Source organism: Heterodontus francisci, chromosome 18 (genome assembly GCF_036365525.1).
Source record: "Heterodontus francisci isolate sHetFra1 chromosome 18, sHetFra1.hap1, whole genome shotgun sequence".
Taxonomy (NCBI): Eukaryota; Metazoa; Chordata; class Chondrichthyes; order Heterodontiformes; family Heterodontidae; genus Heterodontus; species Heterodontus francisci.
The window spans coordinates 6,482,935-6,505,946 of NC_090388.1; the positions used below are offsets into that span (position 1 = coordinate 6,482,935).

The following is a 23,012-nucleotide window of genomic DNA, read 5'->3' on the forward strand; positions in this document are numbered from 1 at the left end:
GAAAATGCCTCCAGGAGAGGGCCGCCACACACCCCGGGAGGGCCTGGCCTGATACTGCTGGCAGCAGCGAGACCTCGTGGAGGCGGGACCGCCATTAACATATTTAAATACATTTAAATTAATGAATTAAGTACACTTACATTTACACCGTCTGTCCTGGTGCAATCTTCATGCTGTTGGTCAGTACTCCTGTACCTTTTAGATCCCCCATCCATGTAACCGAGGTGGAACAATGGTGGGAGGCAGGGGAGGAGGTAAGTTTCTCAGTGTGGGGCTGGGGGGAGGTGGGGAGCGGGGTTAAAGTCATATCATTGGTGTATGGGATGGTGGGAAGGGTTATAGTGTAAAGTTAATGAACTTTTATTTATCTATTTTATTTAGAGATATAGCATTGAAACAGGCCCTTCAGCCCACCGAGTCTGTGCCGACCATCAACCACCCATTTATACTAACCCTGCAGTAATCCCATATTCCCTACCACCTACCTACACGAGGGTCAATTTATAATGGCCAATTTACCTATCACCTGCAAGATTTTGGCGGTGGGAGGAAACCGGAGCACCCGGCGAAAACCCACATGGTCACAGGGAGAACTTGTAAACTCCACACAGGCAGTACTCAATTTGAATATTTAAAGATACACCAATTAACAAAATTAAATAAATTCATCTTGCAACTCTCCCACCCACTCCCCCCCCACCCCCCCCCCTCATTAACCATAGAATTAATTACTTGCTCTCTTTCCACCCCCCCAAAACACTTGTTGCCTTGTCCACCTGACCTTTTCCCCCAACAAAGGGTGGCGCAGTGGTTAGCACCGCAGCCTCACGGCTCCAGCGACCCGGGTTCAATTCCGGGTACTGCCTGTGCGGAGTTTGCAAGTTCTCCCTGTGACTGCGTGGGTTTCCGCCAGGTGCTCCGGTTTCCTCCCACCGCCAAAGACTTGCAGGTGATAGGTAAATTGGCCATTATAAATTGCCCCTCGTGTAGGTAGGTGGTAGGGAATATGGGATTACTGCAGGGTTAGTATAAATGGGTGGTTGCTGGTCGGCACAGACTCGGTGGGCTGAAGGGCCTGTTTCAGTGCTGTATCTCTCAATAAATAAATAAAATAAAATTGAACCCGGGTCCCTGGAGCTGTGAAGCTGCGGTGCTAACCACTGTGCCGCCCTTTGTTGGGGGGAAAGGTCAAGGTGGACAAGGCAACAAGTGTTTTGGGGTGGGGAAAGAGAGCAAGTAATTAATTCTATGGTTAATGGGGGGGAGGGGTGGGAGAGTTGCAAGATAAATTTATTTAATTTTAAAAAATTGGTGTATCTTTAAATATTCGAATTGAACAGCCGGGCTCGCAACCCTTTTAAAAATGGCATCAGCGCCTGTGCGTAGGCAGCTGACGCCATTGCCAGGGACGGACAGCCCGTCCGCTCCACGTGATCTGGGGAGGGAGGGTGGGGGGGGCGATCCACCCCGGCTATTTAAATGAGCTGCCGCGATATTAAGCGACGTGTGGCGTGTGTGGGCGGGCTGCCATTGTTTTCACCTGCTGCCAATATAAATTTCAGCCCGCCATCTGCTCTCTGACCTGTCTTTCACACTTTGACACAGTGTCAGATGCCTCCCATCCAGGCTGACCTTACTGCTCTACAGGCAAAGGAGCACAAACACAGTGCCGCAAGCCTGGGTGGTGGAGAGGGGGCAAGTTTATTTCGGGGAGATGAGGATTAACGCTTGAGTTTAAGCATTCAAAAAAAAAACTGTCTTTCACGTAATGGAGACAAGGACACTGGAGAGTCGGAAGCCTCGGCCAGAGTAAAGGATCATAAACCAAAAGTCAATCCAAGATCTTGCAGAATCAGAATTATATATCACAAAAGTAGGCCATTCGGCCCATTGTTCCTGTGCCAACTCTTTGAAAGAGCTATCCAGTTAGTCCTCCTTCCCTATTCTTTGCCCATAACTTTATAATTATCTTCCCTTCAAGTATTTATTCAATTCCCTTTTGAAAGTAACTATTGAATCTGCTCTCACTGCCCTTTCACAATTCTCCTCATCTCCCCTTTGGTTACTGGCCCTCCTGCCACTGGAAACAATTTCTCCTTTATTTACTCTGCCAAAACCTCTCATAATTTTGAACAACTCTATCAAATCCCCCTTAACCTTCTCTACGCTAAGGAGAACAATCCCAGCATTTCCAATCTCCATGTTTTAAATGTTTAATAAATACCCAAGCACAATGCTATAGATTTCAATGTGGTTGTGGAAGAAGAATTTTTAACAATTGTTTTGCATAACCCATTAGTCAAACTGGGTTTATATTATTTCATTTACTTGTTACTGTCTTCATAATGCAAGCTGCTTTAATTTAGGTAATACTTTTTTTATTCTTTCATGGGATGTGGGCATTGCTGGCCAGACCAGCATTTATTGCCCATCCTTAATTGCCCTTGAGAAGGTGGTGGTGAGGTTCCTCCTTCAACCACTGCAGTCCTTTGGTGTAGCTACACCCACAGTGCTGTTAGGAAGGGAGTTCCAAATCTTTGACCCAGGAACAGTGAAGGAACGGCGATTATAGTTCCAAGTCAGGATGGTGTGTGACTTGGAGGGGAACTTGCAGGTGGTGATGTTCCCATGCATCTGCTGCCCTTGTCCTTCTAGTTGGTAGAGGTCGCGGGTTTGGAAGGTGCTGTCTAAGGAGCCTTGGTGCATTGCTGCAGTGCATCTTGTAGATGGTACACACTGCTGCCACTGTGCGTCGGTCGTGGAGGGAGTGAATGTTTGTGGATGGGGTGTCAATCAAGCGGGCTGCTTTGTCCTGGATGGTGTCGAGCTTCTTGAGTGTTGTTGTGAGATGGCGGTTTACAGATTACCTTTGATAACACATGTAAGCTGTGATTGGAATCTTTTTTAAAAAAATCATTGCCCATGAGAAGGCCGTGGGCCACCTTTTGTAGTGTAGTCACTATTATAATGTAGGAAACACTGCAGCTATTTTGCATACAAGAAGGTCATACCAAACAGCAATGTGAAAGTGGTCAGATAAGCTGTTGTTTGAGGATAAATACTGGCCAGGATGTTGCTCTTATTTGAAATCCACTGTGAGGCAAGATGGGGCCTCAGTTTAATGTCTCATCAACAAAAGACACTTCGCCGACAGGGCAGCGCTCCCTCAGCACTGCGTCTCCGACAGGGCAGCGCTCCCTCAGCACTGCGTCTCCGACAGGGCAGCGTTCCCTCAGCACTGCGCCTCCGACAGGGCAGCATTCCCTCAGCACTGCGTCTCCGACAGGGCAGCGCTCCCTCAGCACTGCGCCTCCAACAGGGCAGCGCTCGCTCATCACTGCGCCTCCGACAGGGCAGCGCTCCCTCATCACTGCGCCTCCGACAGGGCAGCGCTCCCTCAGCACTGCGCCTCCGACAGGGCAGCGCTCCCTCAGCACTGCGCCTCCGACAGGGCAGCACTCCCTCAGCACTGCGCCTCCACTCTGTAGCACTCGTTCAGCACTGAATGTGATGCTGAAGTCTCTGGAAGCACTTTCTGACTCCGATACGAGGGATGCCCACTGACTCACAGCCAACACCAGGAGCCCTTACTTTACAAAACTTAGGAACAGCTAAATCCAGGCTGCTTAAAAAAAAAAGAGGGGACATGAAGGGATAAAACATTCATTATATTTGTAGCAGACTTAACACCAATTATTTTCATGAAGTCATAATCGAGACGAATGATCCCTGAGAAACTACAACTTTCGACCTGACCCAACATCTGTAATTCATTGAAGCAAATGCATATTTCTGCTGCACGGAGGTGCCAGTTAATGAGAAATGAGCACGGCATTTTAGCTAAGCATGTGATGGCATTATGGATTTTGCTGTAGTGAGTTACTTTGCTTCACTGGAGACTGACAGCAGGTCACTCTTGCACCGTAATAGGACAGGAGGGAGAGCATGTCAAAGATTTGATAGTTTGTTAAAAGATTTGAAGCTGTTACCAATTCCCCCTAACATGGTAAGTTGGAGATTTCACTGACCTTCCTTTGCTAACATCAACAGTCAATGTTGAGAGGATTCACTGTAACATTAGTCTGATCCAAACTAGATACCAAGCAATCTATACGGTGCTGTGTGATGTGTTTCATACTAAGACCGGTCAACTGACAAACTGATAAGTTAATGAAATTGGAAATGGTTGGCAATGCAATGTCTGCACATCTAGAATTTGGTGCAAATTTGTTGTCAGACTCACACTTCTTGTCCACAAACCTTACTTCCTGTGGTCATGATTTTTGTTCGTGTTTCTCTGGAGGGGGGTGGGGGGCGGAATTATAACCCATGCACCCAGGGTTCCACTGATCTTCCGCTGACATTATGGTGGCCGATCAGGAGGCCCCTGAGGAAATTCCCAGTGTAAGTATTGTACAACTCTTACTTGCTCTATTTTGCTGTTTCTCTGTAATTACCTTATTTGTAAATAAATCTGATGATTAGTTTTAGCCTGAACATAAGGGGCTGAATTTTACTGGCCCCTCAACACCACAAGTTGCGGCAACAGGACTGGTAAAATTTTGTGGGGAGAGGCCCACCTTGACCCGCGTCGTCGAGAAGGGCCCGCCGCACATTACCGGCGGCAGGGGGACCTCGGTGTGGGCACCCCGCCGCCTGGCGGTAGACCTTTCATCTGCATATTCAAATTAACCTAAATGAGATGCAAATAAACTTACCCGCAGGCGGACATCCCACGCTGATTTTACCGACTCCGAACGCAGCATACGGAGTTCCAAGGCGAGAACCTGGTGGGGAGGGGGGTGGAATAAAATTTTCAGGGCAGGAGGGGTGGGGAAGTGGGGAAAACATTTTTCATTGGCTGTGGGGATGGTGGGAAGAGGTTGAAGGGCAAAGAGTGCAAAGTTTGGGGTTTAAAGGTCGGGACTGTCCAGAATGGTTTTTGGGGGGAGCGGGAAATAAATTTATTGTGTGATCATTGAGGGGGAGGGGGGGGGGGGGGTGGTTGGAAGTGACACTTTGATGTAAAATGTACTGTTTTTATTAAAAGTTAAAGTCCTGGTCCCTTTAAAAACTAAAATCCCTGCTAAAGGCTTAAAGCCCTTTAAACATGGCGCTGTGGCACCGGACGCCGTTGCCAGGGACGCAGCGGCCGCCCCCTACACGTCATTGGGGGCGACCGCTCCGCCACCACTATTTAAATGAGACCCCGTGCGTAATATCGGGGGGGCTGCTTGGTGGCTCTTCCGTGACGGAAGGCCGCCGATTTGAAAGCGCTCTGCCGAGGAGTTTGGTGCGCGAATAAAATTCAGCCCAAGGTCTTTTTGAGGAGACTGGAGAACGTGGTGGGCATCCTATTGAATCTCTAATGCACAATACTATAACGGCAGCGAGGCCTGGACAACGTATGCCAGCCAAGAGCGACGTCTCAATTCATTCCATCTTCGCTGCCTTCGGAGAATACTTGGCATCAGGTGGCAGGACTATATCTCCAACACAGAAGTCCTTGAAGCGGCCAACATCCCCAGCTTATACACACTACTGAGTCAGCGGCGCTTGAGATGGCTTGGCCATGTGAGCCGCATGGAAGATGGCAGGATCCCCAAAGACACATTGTACAGCGAGCTCGCCACTGGTATCAGACCCACCGGCCGTCCATGTCTCCGTTATAAAGACGTCTGCAAACGTGACATGAAATCGTGTGACATTGATCACAAGTCGTGGGAGTCAGTTGCCAGCATTCGCCAGAGCTGGCGGGCAGCCATAAAGACAGGGCTAAATTGTGGCGAGTCGAAGAGACTTAGTAGTTGGCAGGAAAAAAGACAGAGGCGCAAGGGGAGAGCCAACTGTGCAACAGCCCCAACAAACAAATTTCTCTGCAGCACCTGTGGAAGAGCCTGTCACTCCAGAATTGGCCTTTATAGCCACTCCAGGCGCTGCTTCACAAACCACTGACCACCTCCAGGCGCGTATCCATTGTCTCTCGAGATAAGGAGGCCCAAAAGAAAGAATAACTAAAGAGTAATTGTTAGTCAACAACAACAATAACTGGTATCCATATAGCACCTTTAAGATAGCAAAATGTCTTAACAAGAGTGTTGCCAGACAAAAATTGGCACGAGTCAAAGAATGCGACGTTAGTACAGGTGATTAAGAGATAGGCTTAAAGGAGCACCTGAAAGGAAGAAAGGAGCACCTTTTACAGAGGAAAGAAAGATAGAGAGGTAAAGAGGTTTAGGGAGGGAATTCATTAGCTTAGGGCCCAGGCAGCCGAAGGCACAGCTACAAATAGTGGAGTGATTTAAAATCAGGGATGTGCAGGAGACCAGAATTGGAGGAGCACAGAGATCCCGGAGGCTTGTAGGGATGGAGGTGAGGTCATTGAAGGAGGTGAGGTCATTGAAGGAGGTGAGGTCATTGATGCATTTGAAAACCAGGATGAGAATTTAAAATTTGAGGCGTTGCGGGATCAGGAGCTAATGCAGGCCAGTAAGCACAGGGGTGACGGGAGAACAAGAAGACTTGGTCTTCTGACATGTCATCACATTCTCAGTCACCATTACATTGCCAATTTGACTTGGTGCCGATTTCAGTTGCTTATGAAGTTGTGTCTACCTGGGAACGCAAGGCAGAATCATAACTAAATGCTGGAGACATGCGTCTTATATCCAAGTAAAGTGGGAGTTGAGGCACAGCTTGTTGGCATATAGAAATAACATTTGTCGTCTGTGTCCAGAAGGATAAACAAGAGGTCTGATAATTAAAATTTAAATTTAAAGCCGTTTAAATTTGTTATATAACTCTGTTAACAATTGATGTTAAAAAAAGCAATAATCCCATGAGGGGTTTAACAGCTGATTAAAAGTAATCTAACCTCCTGTAAAAAGGACCCATGTGGTAGAGGTGACGCCTCATTAGTTAGACTGATAGTTTTAGCCAGTGGACTGTGGTTCCCTTCTGCCTTGTTTGGTTGTTAGCTGAGGCGTGAGACTAAATTCAGTAACATTAACCCGCATTGTGTTTAATGTATAGCTATCCTCAAAGTTAAAGGAGAGTTGTGTATACCACCCACATTATAAATGGGGGGAAAGGTTATCAACAGCATCAAACAATACAAAAGAACAAAAGACTTGCATTTATATAGCACCTTTCACCACCTCAGTACTTTTGAAGTGTAGTCACTGTTGTAATGTAGGGAAACACGGCAGCGAATTTGCGCACAGCAAGCTCCCACAAACAACAATTTGATAATGACCAGATAATCTGTTTTTGTGATGCTGGTTGAGGGATAATTATTGGCCAGGGCACCAGAGAAATCTCCCCTGCTCTTCTTTGAAATAGTGACCAGGGGGTCTTTTCCATCCATTTGAGAGGACAGATGGGGCCTTGATTTAATGCCTCATCCAAAAGATGGCACCTCTGACAGTGCAGCACTGCATTGGAGTGTCGACCTAGATTACATGCTCAAGTCTCTGAAGCGGGATTTGAACCCACAACCTTCTGACTGAGGCAAGAGTGCTACCCACTGAGCCATGGCTGACAATATTTCACTTTTGTTCTGCTTTTTAGAGAATAAAAACATTCTTGGGATGTGGTCATCACTGGCAAGGCTGGCATTTAATGCCCATCTCAAGTTGTCCTTGAGAAAGTGGTGGTGGGCTTTCATAAAACAACTGCAAGATTTGATGCAACTGAGGAACCACTTCAGAGGGCAGTTGAGAGTCAACCATGTTGGTTTGGGACTGGAGTCACATGTAGGCCCAGACCAGCTAAGAATGACAGGTTTCCTTCCCTAAAGGACATTAGTGCTCACGTTAAATTGGAATATCAGTCCAGTAACATGACCACTACCCCACCATTCTAGGGTTAAAAGGGCCAATGTTGTACTTGCACTACTCTATGAATTGACCAAGGGGTGCCATGTACTAGGACGGGTTGGGTTTGGGTGCAGGCTGCTTTGAACATCTTGGGTTACCAAAAGGTCCCTCGTTAGATGGTAAAACTTCAATTAACATCCCAACAACATATAGAGGCCGATTGTCCGATGGACCAGTGCCAGTGAAGAATGGAACTGGTGGGAAATGCTGCTTTGGAAACTTGAAAGAGTGCAGAGGAGATTTATCAGAATCATACCAGGGATGAGGGATATATGGAGAGAGTAGCGAAGTTGGGGTTAGCCCCCTTAGGACCAAGAAGATCAAGGGAAGATTTAATAGAGGTATTAAAAATTATGAAGGGCTTTGATAGAGCAAATAGAGAGAAACTGTTGCCAGTAGCAGAAGGGTCGGTAACTAGAGGATTTAAGACAATTGGTAAAAAATTCAGAGGAGGAGTTTTTTAAATGCAGCTAGTTGTGATCTGAAAAGCACTGCCTGAAATGCGGTGAAATCTGATTCAATAGTAACTTTCAAAAGGACATTATATACTGAAAAGGCAAAATTTGCAGGGCTATGGGGAAATAGCAGGAATTAATTGGACAGCTCTTTCAAAGAGCTGGCACATGTGCGATGGGCCAAATGGGCTCCTTCTGTGTCATAAGGATCTATGAATCTGGTTGTTATTTTTCTGCTTGTTTAAATTAATGGTTGCTATGTATGGCCTTCCTTCCTGGGAAAGTCCAATTGGACTTTTAGCCTGAAAAGTCCAGAAACAATTTCTTTTGTGTGTGTTTTGCCCAATGTGAATGGGAGAAATGCAACTTTACTCCACTGAGGTATCTGTTGTCTGTGACAAGAGCTCCCCCGGCCAAGTAAGGTCGGGAGTCATATCTCAAATGAAACTTTGCTGCTTCGCGCTTTATTTATCACATCTCGGGTTTCGGCCAAATATAGTGATGACAGTTTAATTTTTAATGCTCACTGCAGTGAGTAACTTATCAGGCTCTGCACACAATCAGGGTGCTTCCATCAAAGTCCTTTTTAATCCATCTGAACTAGATTTAAAATATGAGAGAGCAGTGAGCATTAAAAATTAAAATACCAGAGTTCTCTCTGAACGGGCGGCACAGTAGCGCAGTGGTTAGCACTGCAGCCTCACAGCTCCAGCGACCCGGGTTCAATTCTGGGTACTGCCTGTGTGGAGTTTGCAAGTTCTCCCTGTGTCTGCGTGGGTTTCCTCCGGGTGCTCCAGTTTCCTCCCACATGCCAAAGACTTGCAGGTTGATAGGTTAATTGGCCATTATAAATTGCCCCTAGTATAGGTAGGTGGTAGGGAAATATAGGGACAGGTGGGGATGTGGTAGGAATATGGGATAAGTGTAGGATTAGTATAAATGGGTGGTTGATGGTCGGCACAGACTCAGTGGGCCGAAGGGCCTGTTTCAGTGCTGTATCTCTAAACTAAACTAAACATTAGCACAAAGAAAGCTGAGATACAAAAACACAATAGGTTTGGATCCTTGAAATGACCAGCAAGATGCTTTAAATAGCAATTTTCTTGTATTATTATTCCACAGGATAAAAATGACTAGAGCTAGGTATAGGTTTTGGGTATGGCAGCTTAGAAAGGATATATTGGCCATGGAAGGAGTGTAGCACAGATTCACCAGAATGTCCAACTGTTCACTTTCTGGACCAGAGAGGTTGCTGGCCAGTCATTAACAATTATCACATTATGTAAAGGGTTCTTAAGCTGTTAATTACTAGACTTAACTTTCCATGGTGAGTTTAATGTGTAGTTAATGTGCAAACCCAACAAATTCATGAAACCCATGGAGAGATTAAGGGCCAGATGCTGTTTTTGCAATGTTAATGGCCATGCAACATAAATTAGTCAGCACGTTCTGGAGATTTGCAACTCATGGCATATCTCTTAAACTGCTGAAGTTAGTGGCTGATTTGTATATTAATGACAGTGTGTGTTGTTAGCACGTTGTTATTATCCCAGCAAGTCGTGGCCCAATGATAGATGGTCTGTTAATATCACAAACTAAGGAAACACTAGATGCTAGTCTAGTGGTGACCATGAAACCATTGTCAATTGTTGTAAAAACCCATCTGGTTCACTAATGTCCTTTAAGGAAGGAAATCTGCCGCCCTTACCCAGTCTGGCCTACATGTGACTCGAGACCCACAACAATGTGGTTGACCCTTAAATGCCCTCTGAAATGGCCTAGCAAGCCACTCAGTTGTATCAGACCATTAAGGAAATACAGAGTATTATTAAGTACTAGCTTTGTGACATTTATAAATGTTTTTTTTATGTAGAAGGTGGCAACAGAGTTAGGAGAGGGATTTCAGAAACTCACTTCTTAGGAACAGGTGGAGTCCGTTCAGCCCATCGAGCCTGTTCTGCCATTCAATGAGATTCATTGCTGATCTGTGACCTAACTCCATATCCATGTCCTTTGCCCCATGTGCCTAATATCTTTGGATAGCAAGAATTTATCAATCTATCAATCTCAGATTTAAAATTTATAATTGATTGAGAATCGAGAAACAATTGTCATTTTTGGAAGAAACTTTGACCACCCTTTTAGCTGGATATTGTTCTCCCCAGGCATCTGGTTCCATGGTGGGGGCATCCTGAAGATGGCTCCGGATGAGGTCTACCACGGACCTCGACGCTGGGAGGGCCTGGCCCAATCCTCCCAGTGGCGGCTAGGCTCCGTGGTGGCCCCTCTGCTGCTGCACGACGGGACCTCCATTTAAATAATCAAATGAAGAAAATTATAAATTTAAATAGATTTACCTGCGATCTTGAGGGCCCACCGCGATCTTCGGCACAGCGGCCGGCACTCCCACACCTTCAAATCCCCGTCCGGGGAAAAACGGCACCACACTGTTGGGGGGGGGAGATAAGATTTTCACTGCGTTGTGGCGGAACAGGGTCAAATACATGTAAACCTTAAACTTTGTGCAGTTTGGGGGGGGGGTGGTGAAGGTCAGATGTAAAAGGTAAGTGTTTTTGGAGGGGGAAATGGCAAATAGTTATTGTAATTGTTATTGTGGGGGGTGGGAAAGGGGTGTTATATATTTATTTAATTTTGGGGCTAGGACTGGCTTGTGTAATCTCTCCTTGCAATTTAACCCTTGGGTCCAGGTATCATTCCAGTAAATCTACACTGCACTTCCTCCAATATATCCTTGCTAAGGCGTGATGGCCCGAACAGCTCACAGTAACTCCAGGTTACTCTAACCAGGGCTTTGTATAGCTGAAGCATGACTTCTGTCCCCTTACACTCTATTCCTCCAGATATAAAGGCCAGCTTTCCATTAGCCTTTTTGATTAACATGACATTTTAATGATCTATGTACCTGGACCACAAGTATCTCTGGACCTCCACTTTATCTAGCTTTTCACCATTTAGAAGGTGCCCCTGTTCTATCCCTTTTAGGTCCAAAGTGAATGACCTCACATTTGCCTACATTGAAATCTATTTGCCACAGTTTTTCCCATTCGCTTAATCTATCAATATCTCTTCCATCCACACTGCTTACAATGTCGCCTGTCTTTGTGCCATAGGCAAATTTGGATAAGTGTCTTTCTATCACATCATCTAAGTTGTGAATAATTGAGGCCCCAACACAGATCCTTGTGGGCCACCACTAATCACATCCAGCCACATCTACTGGCCAAAGCTTGCCACTACACTGTTATAGCCAACTGTTTACATACAAGAATTCCATTCTAGATGTTTACACAATCAGTCTTAATGTTAAAAGCATAAACAAAAATCGTGACATCTGGAAATTTTTGAATATGGATGATTTTTTAAAACTATATATAGATGTTAAATGGCAATTAGCCCTCTTAATGAAGTTTACAGATCTCAGATGAGTTTATCCATAATCTTTGTTTTAATATTTAGTTTCAAATAATTATTATACGTACCAGTGTCGGACCTATTGAATGCACTGCATAAAATGCATCTCTTGAAAGCATTTGGTTATATCTACGACACAAATTATCATACAGCTTAGAAGGAGGCCTTTCAGCCCGTCAAGTGTATGCTAACTCTTTCCTAGGGCAATCCCACTGTGCTCCCTCTCTCCCCCTTAGCCCTGTATTTTCTCCTGCTTTAAATAGCTTTCATCTTTATCCTCAAAGAATGCAATGGCCTCTGCTTTAGCCACTCTCAGGCTCCAACAACCTTTTGTGTAAATAAATTTCTCCCAGCCTCTCCCCTCAATCTCTTGGTGATCATTTAAAATTGATGACACCTTGTCACTGCATCCCCAACCAGAGGAAATAGTCTTATATTCATCCAACATGACATAACTCTTCATAATTTTCCATCATTAGAAAGTTTTACCCTTGGGTTTCATGACCACTTAAGGTTACTTTAGAAAATACAGTGTATGTAAACAATTTTACATTCTGGGCAAGTACAAACTAGGATTCTGATGAAAACACATGATAACCAGATTGGAATGTGAAAATGCAGTATTACAGAAGCTTGCAGGATGAGGTACTTGGGAGTGCGAGTGACTGAACTGAGTGTTCCCAATGATACTCCAGGCTTTGAGAGTAACACTGGATTTATATTGGATTTAACACGATGTTGGAGCCTAGTGTTAGAGTAGATCTCTTGAAAGTGGTCGAGCTGGAAGGTAGGATTAGAATGAGCAGCTAGTTATTTCAGCAGGCACAGACACGATGAGCTGAATGACCTCTTTCTGTGCCATAACCTTTCTATGGTTCTATGAAAGTAAGCTTTGCCAATTCATTAATGCCACCACTCAGAGTCTGGTTAACTGGCCTCCCAGTGGCACCAGCACCCAACCAAAACTAACATAAAAACAGCTAAAAGGCGGAGTGACTGACACCTCATAAGAATCACAGCCACTTTTTCTTTTATTTCACTCTCTTGTTCTGGCCGCATTTATCGGCCATCCCTCATTACCCTGAGATGGTGATGGTGGGCTTCCTTCTTCTTGAACTGTGGTAGAGGGTTTAATACAACTGAGTGATTTGCTAGGCCACTTAAGGAGGCAGTTGAGTCAATCACGTTGATGTGGGACTGGAGTCATATATAGGCCCAAGCCAGGTAAGGACAGCAGGTTTCCTTCCTGAAAGGACATTAGTGAATCAGTTGGGTCTTTACGACAATCCGACAGTTTCATGGTCATTTTTATTGATACCGACTTTTTACTTCCAATACTAGATTCAGATTCTCAAATGTCATGGTGGGATTTGAACTCCAGTTCTACTGGATTATTGGTCCAGTAACATCACCATTACTGTACCCCTGTAGCAATAATTTGGGGAGATTTATAGCTTGTTGACTGGGTGTTAAACTAGCACTGAGAATCAACCATCCTTTACAGAAATGAAAATCGATCGGTTTCTACAATACCAATTTTACACTGGAGATACAGCAAGCTGAAAATCTCTCCCAAAATGTCAAATTTCTGATCCATTTTCCTCTTGAATCTCAAGTTCAATGTGTTTGACTGTCTGCTTGGTTCAGTTAGTCGGAGGGTGTCAGCTTCAAGGGCCAGTTCCAGAATGTGAGCGTGTAATCCAGGTGCTGCATTATCAGAGGTTAAGACAATCTTTGACTGCCTGTTCTAAGAAAAAGGGTTTTGAGTTTCATGCAGGTGACTGCCCTGTTGACATTTAATTTTTTTTTTATTTTAACGAACTTCAGTTTACATGAACTTAGGCGAACTTGCACAGAGTGGTGCAACATGTTTCTTAGATTCCTCTTTTCACAATTCCTCTAGGGTTCTTCCGTCGCAGTATCACTAAGAACGCGGTGTATAAGTGTAAGAATGGAGGGAACTGTGAGATGGACATGTACATGAGACGGAAGTGCCAGGAGTGTCGCCTGAGGAAGTGCAAGGAAGTAGGGATGCTGGCCGAATGTAAGTATCTCGGCATGTTCAATGCAAAATTCCAAATACACCCAAAGGAACATCCTTATGCAGGTCAACAACAACTTGCATTTATATAGCACCATTAACATATCAAGGTGCTTCACAGGATTGCGATCCAACAAGAGAAATTGACACTGCACCAAAGAAAGAAACACAAGGATAGATGACTGAAAGCTTGGTCAAAGAGGTAGGTTTTAAGGTGATTCCTAAAAGAGGTGGAAAGGTTTGTGAACTGAATTCCGGAACTTAGGACCTAGACAATTGAAGGCACAACCACCAAGAATGTTATCACACAAGATTTGACACTGAGCCACATAAGGAGATATTAGGACGGACGACCAAAAGCTTGATCAAAGAGATAGGTTTTTAGGAGCATCTTAAGAGAAGAGAGATAAAGAGGTGGAGAGGTTTAGGGAGGGAATTCTAGAGCTTAGGGCCCAGGCAGCTGAAGGCACGACCGCCAATGGTGGAGCTATTAAAATCAGGAATGCGCAAGAGGCCAGAAATGGAGGAACATGGAAATCTCGGAGGCTTGTAGGATTGGAGGAGGCTACACAGATAGGGAGGGACATGATTATGGAGGGATTGGAAAATAAGAATGAGGATTTTAACATTGGGCATAGTCGAACAGGGAGCCAGGGAAGGTTGACAAACATAGGGGCGATGGGTGAATGAGATTTCGAGAGAGTTAAAATATGGGCAGCAGAGTTTTGGATGAGCACAAGTTTATGCAAGGTGGAAGATGGGAAATTGGCCAGGGGAGCACTAGAATAGTCAAATGTAGAGGTAACAAAGGCAAGGATGAGGGTTTCTGAGGCCATTGGCCCATCGTGTCTACGCTGGCTTTTTGAAAGAGCTATCCAATTAGAACCACTCTCCCTGCTCTTTTCCCAAAGGCCTGAAAAGTTCTCCCCTTCAAGTATTTATCCAATTCCCTTTTGAAAGTTACTACTTAATCTGCTTCCACTGCCCTTTCAGGACAGACCATTCCAGATCACAACAACTCTCTGTACAACAGTAGGCTGGACTTCAAAAACTCACCGCCTTCAAAAATCGCAGTCCGCCCGTGCGGACAGCAAGTCGCAAAGCCGCCGCGCTGAATATAAATGGGTGGGGCAGACCACCTCCTGCCCCCCTGATGACATGGAGAAGGCGGGCAGTCCATCCCCGGCAATGGTGTCAGGAACCGACGCCATGTTTAAAGGGCTTTGAGCCCGACATCTCAATTTACATTTTTAAAGGCATAGTAATTTAAAATAAATTTGAAAACATTAAATAAATGTTTCTGGCCCCTCTCCCACCCCCAATAACCATACAATTAATTCCTTGCCCTCTCTCCCATGAAATACTTACCTTGTACACCTGAACTCCTCCCCCACCGCCCCCCCCACAAAGTTCATACCCCTTCCCACCATCCTCTACACCGATCGGATGGGTATGACCCCGCTCCCCCCTCCCACACTGAAATACTTACCCGGTCCCCCCTCCCTACCAGTGTCCCACGCTGGGTCCTGGGATGGGTATCCGAAGGCGCAGGAGTGCCGGCCACTGGCAGCAATATTACTCCGGAATGGACACCGAGAGTGGGTAAGTGGCAATATGGGGCTGGGCCTTCCCAGCATCAAGGCCTGTGGGGGGGGGGCCTCTCCCAGAGGCATTTTCTGGTCCCCTCTCACCCCCACGACCCTCGCCACGACCCTCGACATTGAGGGGGCTGTAAAATTCAGCCCAGTGAGTGCATTCCATTGGCTATACAGCACTTTGGGATATCTTGAGGTTGTGAAAGCTGAATTTCAGGCCTCTCTCTAAATGAGGGCAGGCCCAATCTCATTTCTGCCTAATATTCTTCACCTTAAAAGTTAATGCCCACATCTTGTGAATGAAAACTAAGGGTCATAAGGTTACAGCAGGCTATGAAAGTAAAGTCAAAAATTCTGGTAATTTTTGGCTTGGCATTAGAAAACTGGCCATAAAACTCAATGGGTCACTAATGCCCTTCGAGGAAGGGAAATGCATCACCCCGTTATGTGATTCCAGTCACACATGACATGATTAAGTTTTGTTACTACGTGAAGCAGCCTAGATCCTCTTCAAGCACACATAAGAACGTAAGAAATAGGAGTGGAGTAGGCCATTCAACAATCATGGCTCATCTTCTATCTCAACTCCACCTTCCCACACTATCCCCATATACCTTCATTCCCTTCGTACCCAAAAATCTATCAAACTCTCTTTTGAATATACTCAATGAGTGACATCCACAGCTCTCTGGGGTAGAGAATTCCAAAGATTCACACTCTTTGAGTGAAGACATTTCTCCTCATCTCAATCCTAAATGGCCGATGCTATATCTTGAGACTGTGTCCCAGTGTTCCAGATTTCCCAATCAGGGAAAACATTTTCTCAACATCTACCCTGTAAAGCTCGTTAGGAAGTTTATATGTTTCAATTAAATGACCTCTCATTCTTCTAATCTCTGGGGTATATAGGCCTAGTCTATTCAATCTCTCCTCATAGGATATCACCCTCATCCCAGGAACCAGTGGAGTGAACCTTCATTGCACTCCCTCTAGGGCAAGTATGTCCTTCCTTAGATATGGAGACCAAAATTGCAGACAGTGCTCCAGGTGTGGCCTCACAATACCTTGTAAAAATGTAGTAAGACTTCTTTATACTCCAATCCTTTTGTAACAAAGGATAACATACCATTTGCCTTCCATACTGCTTACTGTACCTGCACATTAACTTTCTGATTCATGTACCAGGACACCCCGGTCACTCTGAATGCAAACATTTTCTTGTGTCTCACCATTCAAAACATATTCTGCTTTTTGTAATCTTTCCTACCACAGTGGGTAACTTCACGCTTCCCCACATTGTATTCCATCTGCCCTGTCCTTGTCCACTCACCCAAGCTGTCGATATGCCCCTGTAGCCTCTTTACATCCTCCTCACCACTTACTTTCCCACCTAACTTTGTATCGTTATTAAAGGGTCAGTGGAAACTCACTTTCGCTGATCCAACTCTTCAAATGTTCTAATTGAACGACCCTTCTTAATCACGGAATGAAAATAGATTCAATGGTTTTTGCCTCCTCAGTATGTCCACTTCGTGTGACTGAATGCAAAGAAGAAAAGTGGAAGTCTTCCGTTCGTGCTAATTTCAGTGGGGCATCAGAATCAAACCAGAGATAGGAAACTGGGACAGTGGCCATTGAAAGGGTACAGCACTCTGGGGTGGCTGTCAGCTGCTCTGTCAGAAAGAGGTCACCTTCAGCACATTACAAGGGACTCAGCACAGGTCTATTAAGGAGAGACTCAGTATCAGCGTTGGCTCATGACTGATGTCGGTTTTAAAGCTCAGCGGCAATCACTCAATGCACATGATCACACTAGCTGTCGCATATCAGGATTGCTGCAACGATAAACCTTATAATTCCCTGTCACGGGCTAAGCTGTCTATTACAGTATGTAATAAAGATGATAACTGTCGTAAATTTGAATGCGCAATTTCAAAGGATAGCAAACACAATAAATTTTTTAAAATCTGTTTGCCAGCCAACAGGATAAAATTGCCACTTGCGCTGTGTGAGGGGTTAGACTTGATCACCAAGGACATTTGGAGTGAAGTTTATGACTTGGTACTCGCAGGCTGTGTTGGCCTTTGTTCTTTAATTGGTCATATCTCCTCCAAACTCCATTTCTCCACCCTTATCTGTATCCTTTTATATTCTCCACCCTCTGAAATATGGGGCAGGATTTTTAGCCACAGCAGTGGGTGGGCACAAACATTTCCACCACTGGCCAGCCTTCCAGTTTGCCAGCATTAAACCACCCCTGGGCCATTACCTGCAAGCAGCAGGTCGGGCAATTGTGTGAGACTAAAGTCCATTAAAGTCTATTGTCAAGGGCCAACTGAAATTTTTCATTCAGCCTGCAGACCCCCAAGGCACAGGGATGAGGCCAGCAGCCCAGAGGCAGCCTCCAGGAGCAGATAGGGGGCCAGTGCTCCAGACAGGCTTTGAGGCTCCTCCCCACCTGTCTGACTGTGGGTTGCAGGCTGCCCTGTGCGGGGGGCTCCTCCTCTACAATGACGGCACAGCTGCTGATTCCATTTTTAAATTTAAATGTTTGAAAAGTTCAAGAGAAGGTGCCTTAAAATGGAGGCGCCCTCTCTCACTCTTACCTGAATTGCAGGCTTCACCTCCCTGCTATTGACCCTCCAGCTTGGCGAGCCTGCCCGCCATCCTTAGTTGGAGGGCGAACCTGCCCACTGGCCACTAATTGGCCAATTCAGGGAAAATCACTGCCAGGTGACTGTTTCCCACACAGTGCGGGGTTGTGGCCCCACCCCCCCATTTGACCCCAATGTTGGGGTCCCAATCTAAAGGGCAAAATCCTGCCGATGGAATTAAGTTCCTTTTTTAAAAGAAGTTACTGGGCCTGAACCTCCTCTCATTTTACTGCTGGGAAGCTAACATTACCTAGGCTGGGTTTCTGGGACTGAGAGCTTTTTACCCCCACCAACTTATTGCCCATTAATTAACATTTACGTTGACACTGTGATCAGCAGCACAGTGTGTTCCAAACCAGGGGAATAAGTCCCTGGTGTCCAACATTGCTAAGGTGTTTAGAGGGCTGGGGGAGAGGGGGTTAAATCTTAAAGATGTCATACGTGGCTCAGTGAGCAGCACACTCACCTGAATCAGATTGTCGTGAGTTCAAGTCCCACCTCAGAGACTTGAGCATAAAGTCTAGGCTGGCACTCCCAATGCAGAACTGAGGGAGTGCTGCACAGCAAGCTCCCATAAACAGCAATGAGATAAATGACCAGAACAACTGTTTTAGTGATGTTGGTTGAGGGAACTCCCCTGCTCTTCAAAAAGATGTGGGATCTTTCACATCCACCTGAGACCACAATTTAACATCTCCTCTGAAAGACAGCGCCTCCAACAGTGCAGCACTCCCTCAGTACTGCCCCTCTGACAGCGCAGCTCTCCCTCAGTACTGCCCCTTTGACAGCACAGCTCTCCCTCAGTACTGCCCCTCTGATAGTGCAGCTCTCCCTCAGTACTGCCCCTCTGACAGTGCAGCTCTCCCTCAGTACTGCCCCTCTAACAACGCAGCTCTCCCTCAGTACTGCCCCTCTGACAGCACAGCTCTCCCTCAGTACTGCCCCTCTGACAAAGAACAAAGAACAGTACAGCACAGGAACAGGCCATTCGGCCCTCCAAGCCTGCGCCGATCTTGATGCCTGCCTAAACTAAAACCTTCTGCACTTCCGGGGTCCGTATCCCTCTATTCCCATCCTATTCATGTATTTGTCAAGATGCCTCTTAAACGTCGCTATCGTACCTGCTTCCACCACCTCCCCCGGCAACAAGTTCCAGGCACTCACCACCCTCTGTGTAAAGAACCTGCCTCGCACATCCCCTCTAAACTTTGCCCCTCTCACCTTAAACCTATGTCCCCTAGTAACTGACTCTTCCACCCTGGGAAAAAGCTTCTGACTATCCACTCTGTCCATGCCACTCATAACTTTGTAAACCTCTATCATGTCGCCCCTCCACCTCCATCGTTCCAGTGAAAACAATCCGAGTTTATCCAACTTCTCCTCATAGCTAATGCCCTCCAGACCAGGCAACATCCTGGTAAACCTCTTCTGTACCCTCTCTAAAGCCTCCACGTCCTTCTGGTAGTGTGGCGACCAGAATTGCACACAATATTCTAAGTGTGGCCTAACTAATGTTCTGTACAGCTGCAGCATGACTTGCCAATTTTTATACTCTATTCCCCGACCGATGAAGGCAAGCATGCCGTATGCCTTCTTGACTACCTTATCCACCTGCGTTGCCACCTGTGGACCTGTACGCCCAGATCTCTCTGCCTGTCAATACTCCTAAGGGTTCTGCCATTTACTGTATACTTCCCACCTGCATTAGTTCTTCCAAAATGCATTACCTCACATTTGTCCGGATTAAACTCCATCTACCATTTCTCCGCCCAAGTCTCCAACCGTTCTATATCCTGCTGTATCCTCTGACAATCCTCATCACTATCCGCAACTCCACCAACCTTTGTGTCATCCGCAAACCTACTAATCAGACCAGCTACATTTTCCTCCAAATCATTTATATATACTACAAACAGCAAAGGTCCCAGCACTGATCCCTGCGGAACACCACTGGTCACATCTCTCCATTCAGAAAAGCACCCTTCCACTGCTACCCTCTGTCTTCTATGACCGAGCCAGTTCTGTATCCATCTTGCCAGCTCACCTCTGATCCCGTGTGACTTCACCAGTCTGCCATGAGGGACCTTGTCAAAGGCTTTACTGAAGTGCAGCATTCCCTCAGTACTGCCCCTCTGACAGTGCGGCGCTCCCTCAGTATTGCTCCTCTGACAGTGCGGCACTCCCTCAGTACTGACCCTCTGACAGTGTGGCACTCCCTCAGGGCTGCACTGAATTTTAGCTTAGATTATGTGCTGAAGTCTCCGAAGTGGGATTTGAAGCTAGGCTTTTCTGCCTTGGAGGAAGGGTGCTGCCAGCCAGAGCTGGCATCTGACACCTTTCCCTAAGCGAGCCTTTTCTACCTGCAGACCAGGTGTATCCAAACATGTTGGCCTCAGTTCAGCTCTTTCTGGCTCCACGTGAACTTTTTGGAAAAACCTTTGTGCTATACCGCATCCGCATCATGGAAACGTTGGGTCCCGAAGAGGCCGTTCTGGGTGCCTGAAAATTGACAGAGGCCAATATGACATCAGGCATTTTTCAGGCATGCTTGGGACGCCCCATAAAATTGTTCATTTTTGTCTCTTTTAGCTGCCTGGAAAATAGGTACGATGAGGACTGATTTCTACCCCAATATCTGTTGAATCTTTTTTTTATTGGTCCAAAGAGGATAGAAATTACTGAGTTCACAGCATACAAGAAGGAGAGGAGTCTGGAAAATTTTAGGAGGAGAAATTACTCCTGGCTCTGTTTTCATGGTTGGTTGTCAGGGTTACCAGGGCAGTAAGGCTGCCGACCCCAATTCTTGGCCTTTAATCCCCCCCCCCCCCCCCCCCCCCGTTAACCCTGATTTTCCTGCCTGAAAATTGCCCCCAACTAGTGTGAACACAACATTATCAGAGGGTGTATCCCGGTTGATTAAAACACCTCTGCCAATTAGCAAATAACACTTTTATCTTGTCCTGTTATGTGAGTAAAATGCAGCCCAGAATTGAAAGCTGTGACAGGGACCATCCTTTCCCCTCTTGTTCTGAAGTGACATTTTGTTGAAAGCTTGGCAGAGTTGAGAATAATTTCCAGCAGGGTTTGAAGGTCAGTGATAAGCAGGAGCTGGAAGTTTGATGTAAGCTAGGTTACATTAAAGCCCGTGTCAGATCACAATGGCATGACGAGTGAGGTGGTGCTATTCCAGACACTGAGTAATGGAAACATTGAATCGCAAGCAACTCTGCTCATGTTGCTCATGAATTGAACATCACAGATAATTATAAATATTGTAAGGACTCGACTATTCCAAGGCTGTCCTGGCCAGTGTCCCATCTTCTGCCGTCCATAAACTTGAGCTCACCTGAAACTCTGCTGCCCCGTGCCCTAATTCGCACCAAGACCCAGTCGCCCATCACCCCGTGTACCCACTGACCTACATTGGCTCCTGGTTAAACAACATCTCAAATATCAAATTCTAAGCCTCGTGTTCAAATCCATCCATGGCCTCGCCCCTCCCTATCTCTGTGGTCATCTACAACCCTCAGATCTATATGCTCCCCCAATTCAGGCCTCTTGCACATCCCTGATTTCAATCACTCCACTGTCTTCAGCTACCTGGGCCCTAAACTCGAGAATTATCTCCCTAAACCTCTCCGCCTCTCTTTCCTCTTTTAAGACCCGTCTTAAAACCTATTTTTTGACTAAGCTTTTGGGCACCTGTCCTAATACCTCCTTCTTTGGCTCAGTGTTGCGTTTTTGTTTCATAACGCTCCTGTGAAGCACCTTGGGATGTTTGACTCGGTTAAAGGTGCTATATAAATGTAGTTGGTATCCTGCAGTCTCAACCAATTGACAGGTTTAAACAAATGGGTGTGTTTATTATAGGAACCTTTTGTCAAAGAACTGTAGAGGGCGATTTTTCAAGTACAGTGCAAATTGGACAAGTCCTGTGTCCTCCCACAGGAGTAGGCGAGGGATTCGAACTGTTCCCGCGGTCATGCCTCATTAGCATGAGGTGCAGAAACACTCTTCTTATTGGCAGCTCCCCGATCAGGAGACAGGTCTTCAGGAGGAGCAGCACATTTTTTAACAACTACTGCATTCATTTATCTAGCGCCTTTAACTTAGTAAAACATCCCAAGGTACTTCACAGCAGCATTATCAAACAAAATTTAACACAAAACCATATAAGGAAATATTAGGAGGGGTCACCAAAAAACTTGGACAAAGAGGCAGGTTTTAAGAAACATCTTAAAAGAGGAGGGAGAGGTTTAGGGAGGGAATTCCAAAGCTTAGGGCCCAGGGAGCTGAAGGCACAGTCGCCAATGGTGGAACGATTAAAATCAGGATGTACAAGAGGCCAGAATTAGAGGAGTGCAGATATCTCAGAGGGTTGTGGGGCTGGAGGAGATTACAGAGATAGGGAGGAGATTACAGAGATAGGGAGGAGATTACAGAGATAGGGAGGGGCGAGGCCATGGAGGGATTTGAAAACAAGGATGTGAATTTTTAAATTTGAAGTATTACTGTGGCTACAGCACTGGGAACACCGAATCATTCCTGTAAAACTTTTGAAGTGAATCCATATAATGTTGGAATATCATTCTGTGCTTCCAGGTCTACTAACAGAAATTCAGTGCAAATCAAAAAGACTGAGAAAAAACCCATCACTGCCTTCAGAACAGCCAAATAGAGAGGCGGTTGACGGAGTGGATTCTAAACAAGTGACATCCACAACGAGATACAACAAAGTAAAAATACTCAAGCTTTTCCTTCTTTAATGTGCCATTCATTTCATATTTTTCCAAGCAAGTGTCAAAAAACACAATGGTTCCAATTTTTAAAAATATTTATCAATGATTTGGATGTGGAGACCAAATGTTGTCTTTCCAAGTTTGCAGATGACACAAAACTAGGTGGGAACATGTGTTGTGAGGAAGATGCAAAGCGGCTTCAAGGGGATTTGGACAGTC

The 23,012-nt window shown here is 45.7% G+C and overlaps 1 protein-coding gene across 8 annotated transcripts in view; it reads left to right on the forward strand.

Moving 5' to 3' along the window:
• The window catches only part of nr1h4 (nuclear receptor subfamily 1, group H, member 4), a 110,879-nt gene that overhangs the window by 54,739 nt on the left and 33,128 nt on the right, over positions 1-23,012 (forward strand). For 7 of the 8 annotated variants that reach the window (XM_068050175.1, XM_068050176.1, XM_068050173.1 and 4 more), the window contains 2 exons: positions 13,668-13,808; positions 22,657-22,790. In XM_068050175.1, coding sequence (XP_067906276.1) covers positions 13,668-13,808; positions 22,657-22,790 — 275 coding nt within the window. The remainder of the gene's footprint in view (positions 1-13,667; positions 13,809-22,656; positions 22,791-23,012) is intronic. The other variant, XM_068050177.1, reaches the window with a different exon arrangement.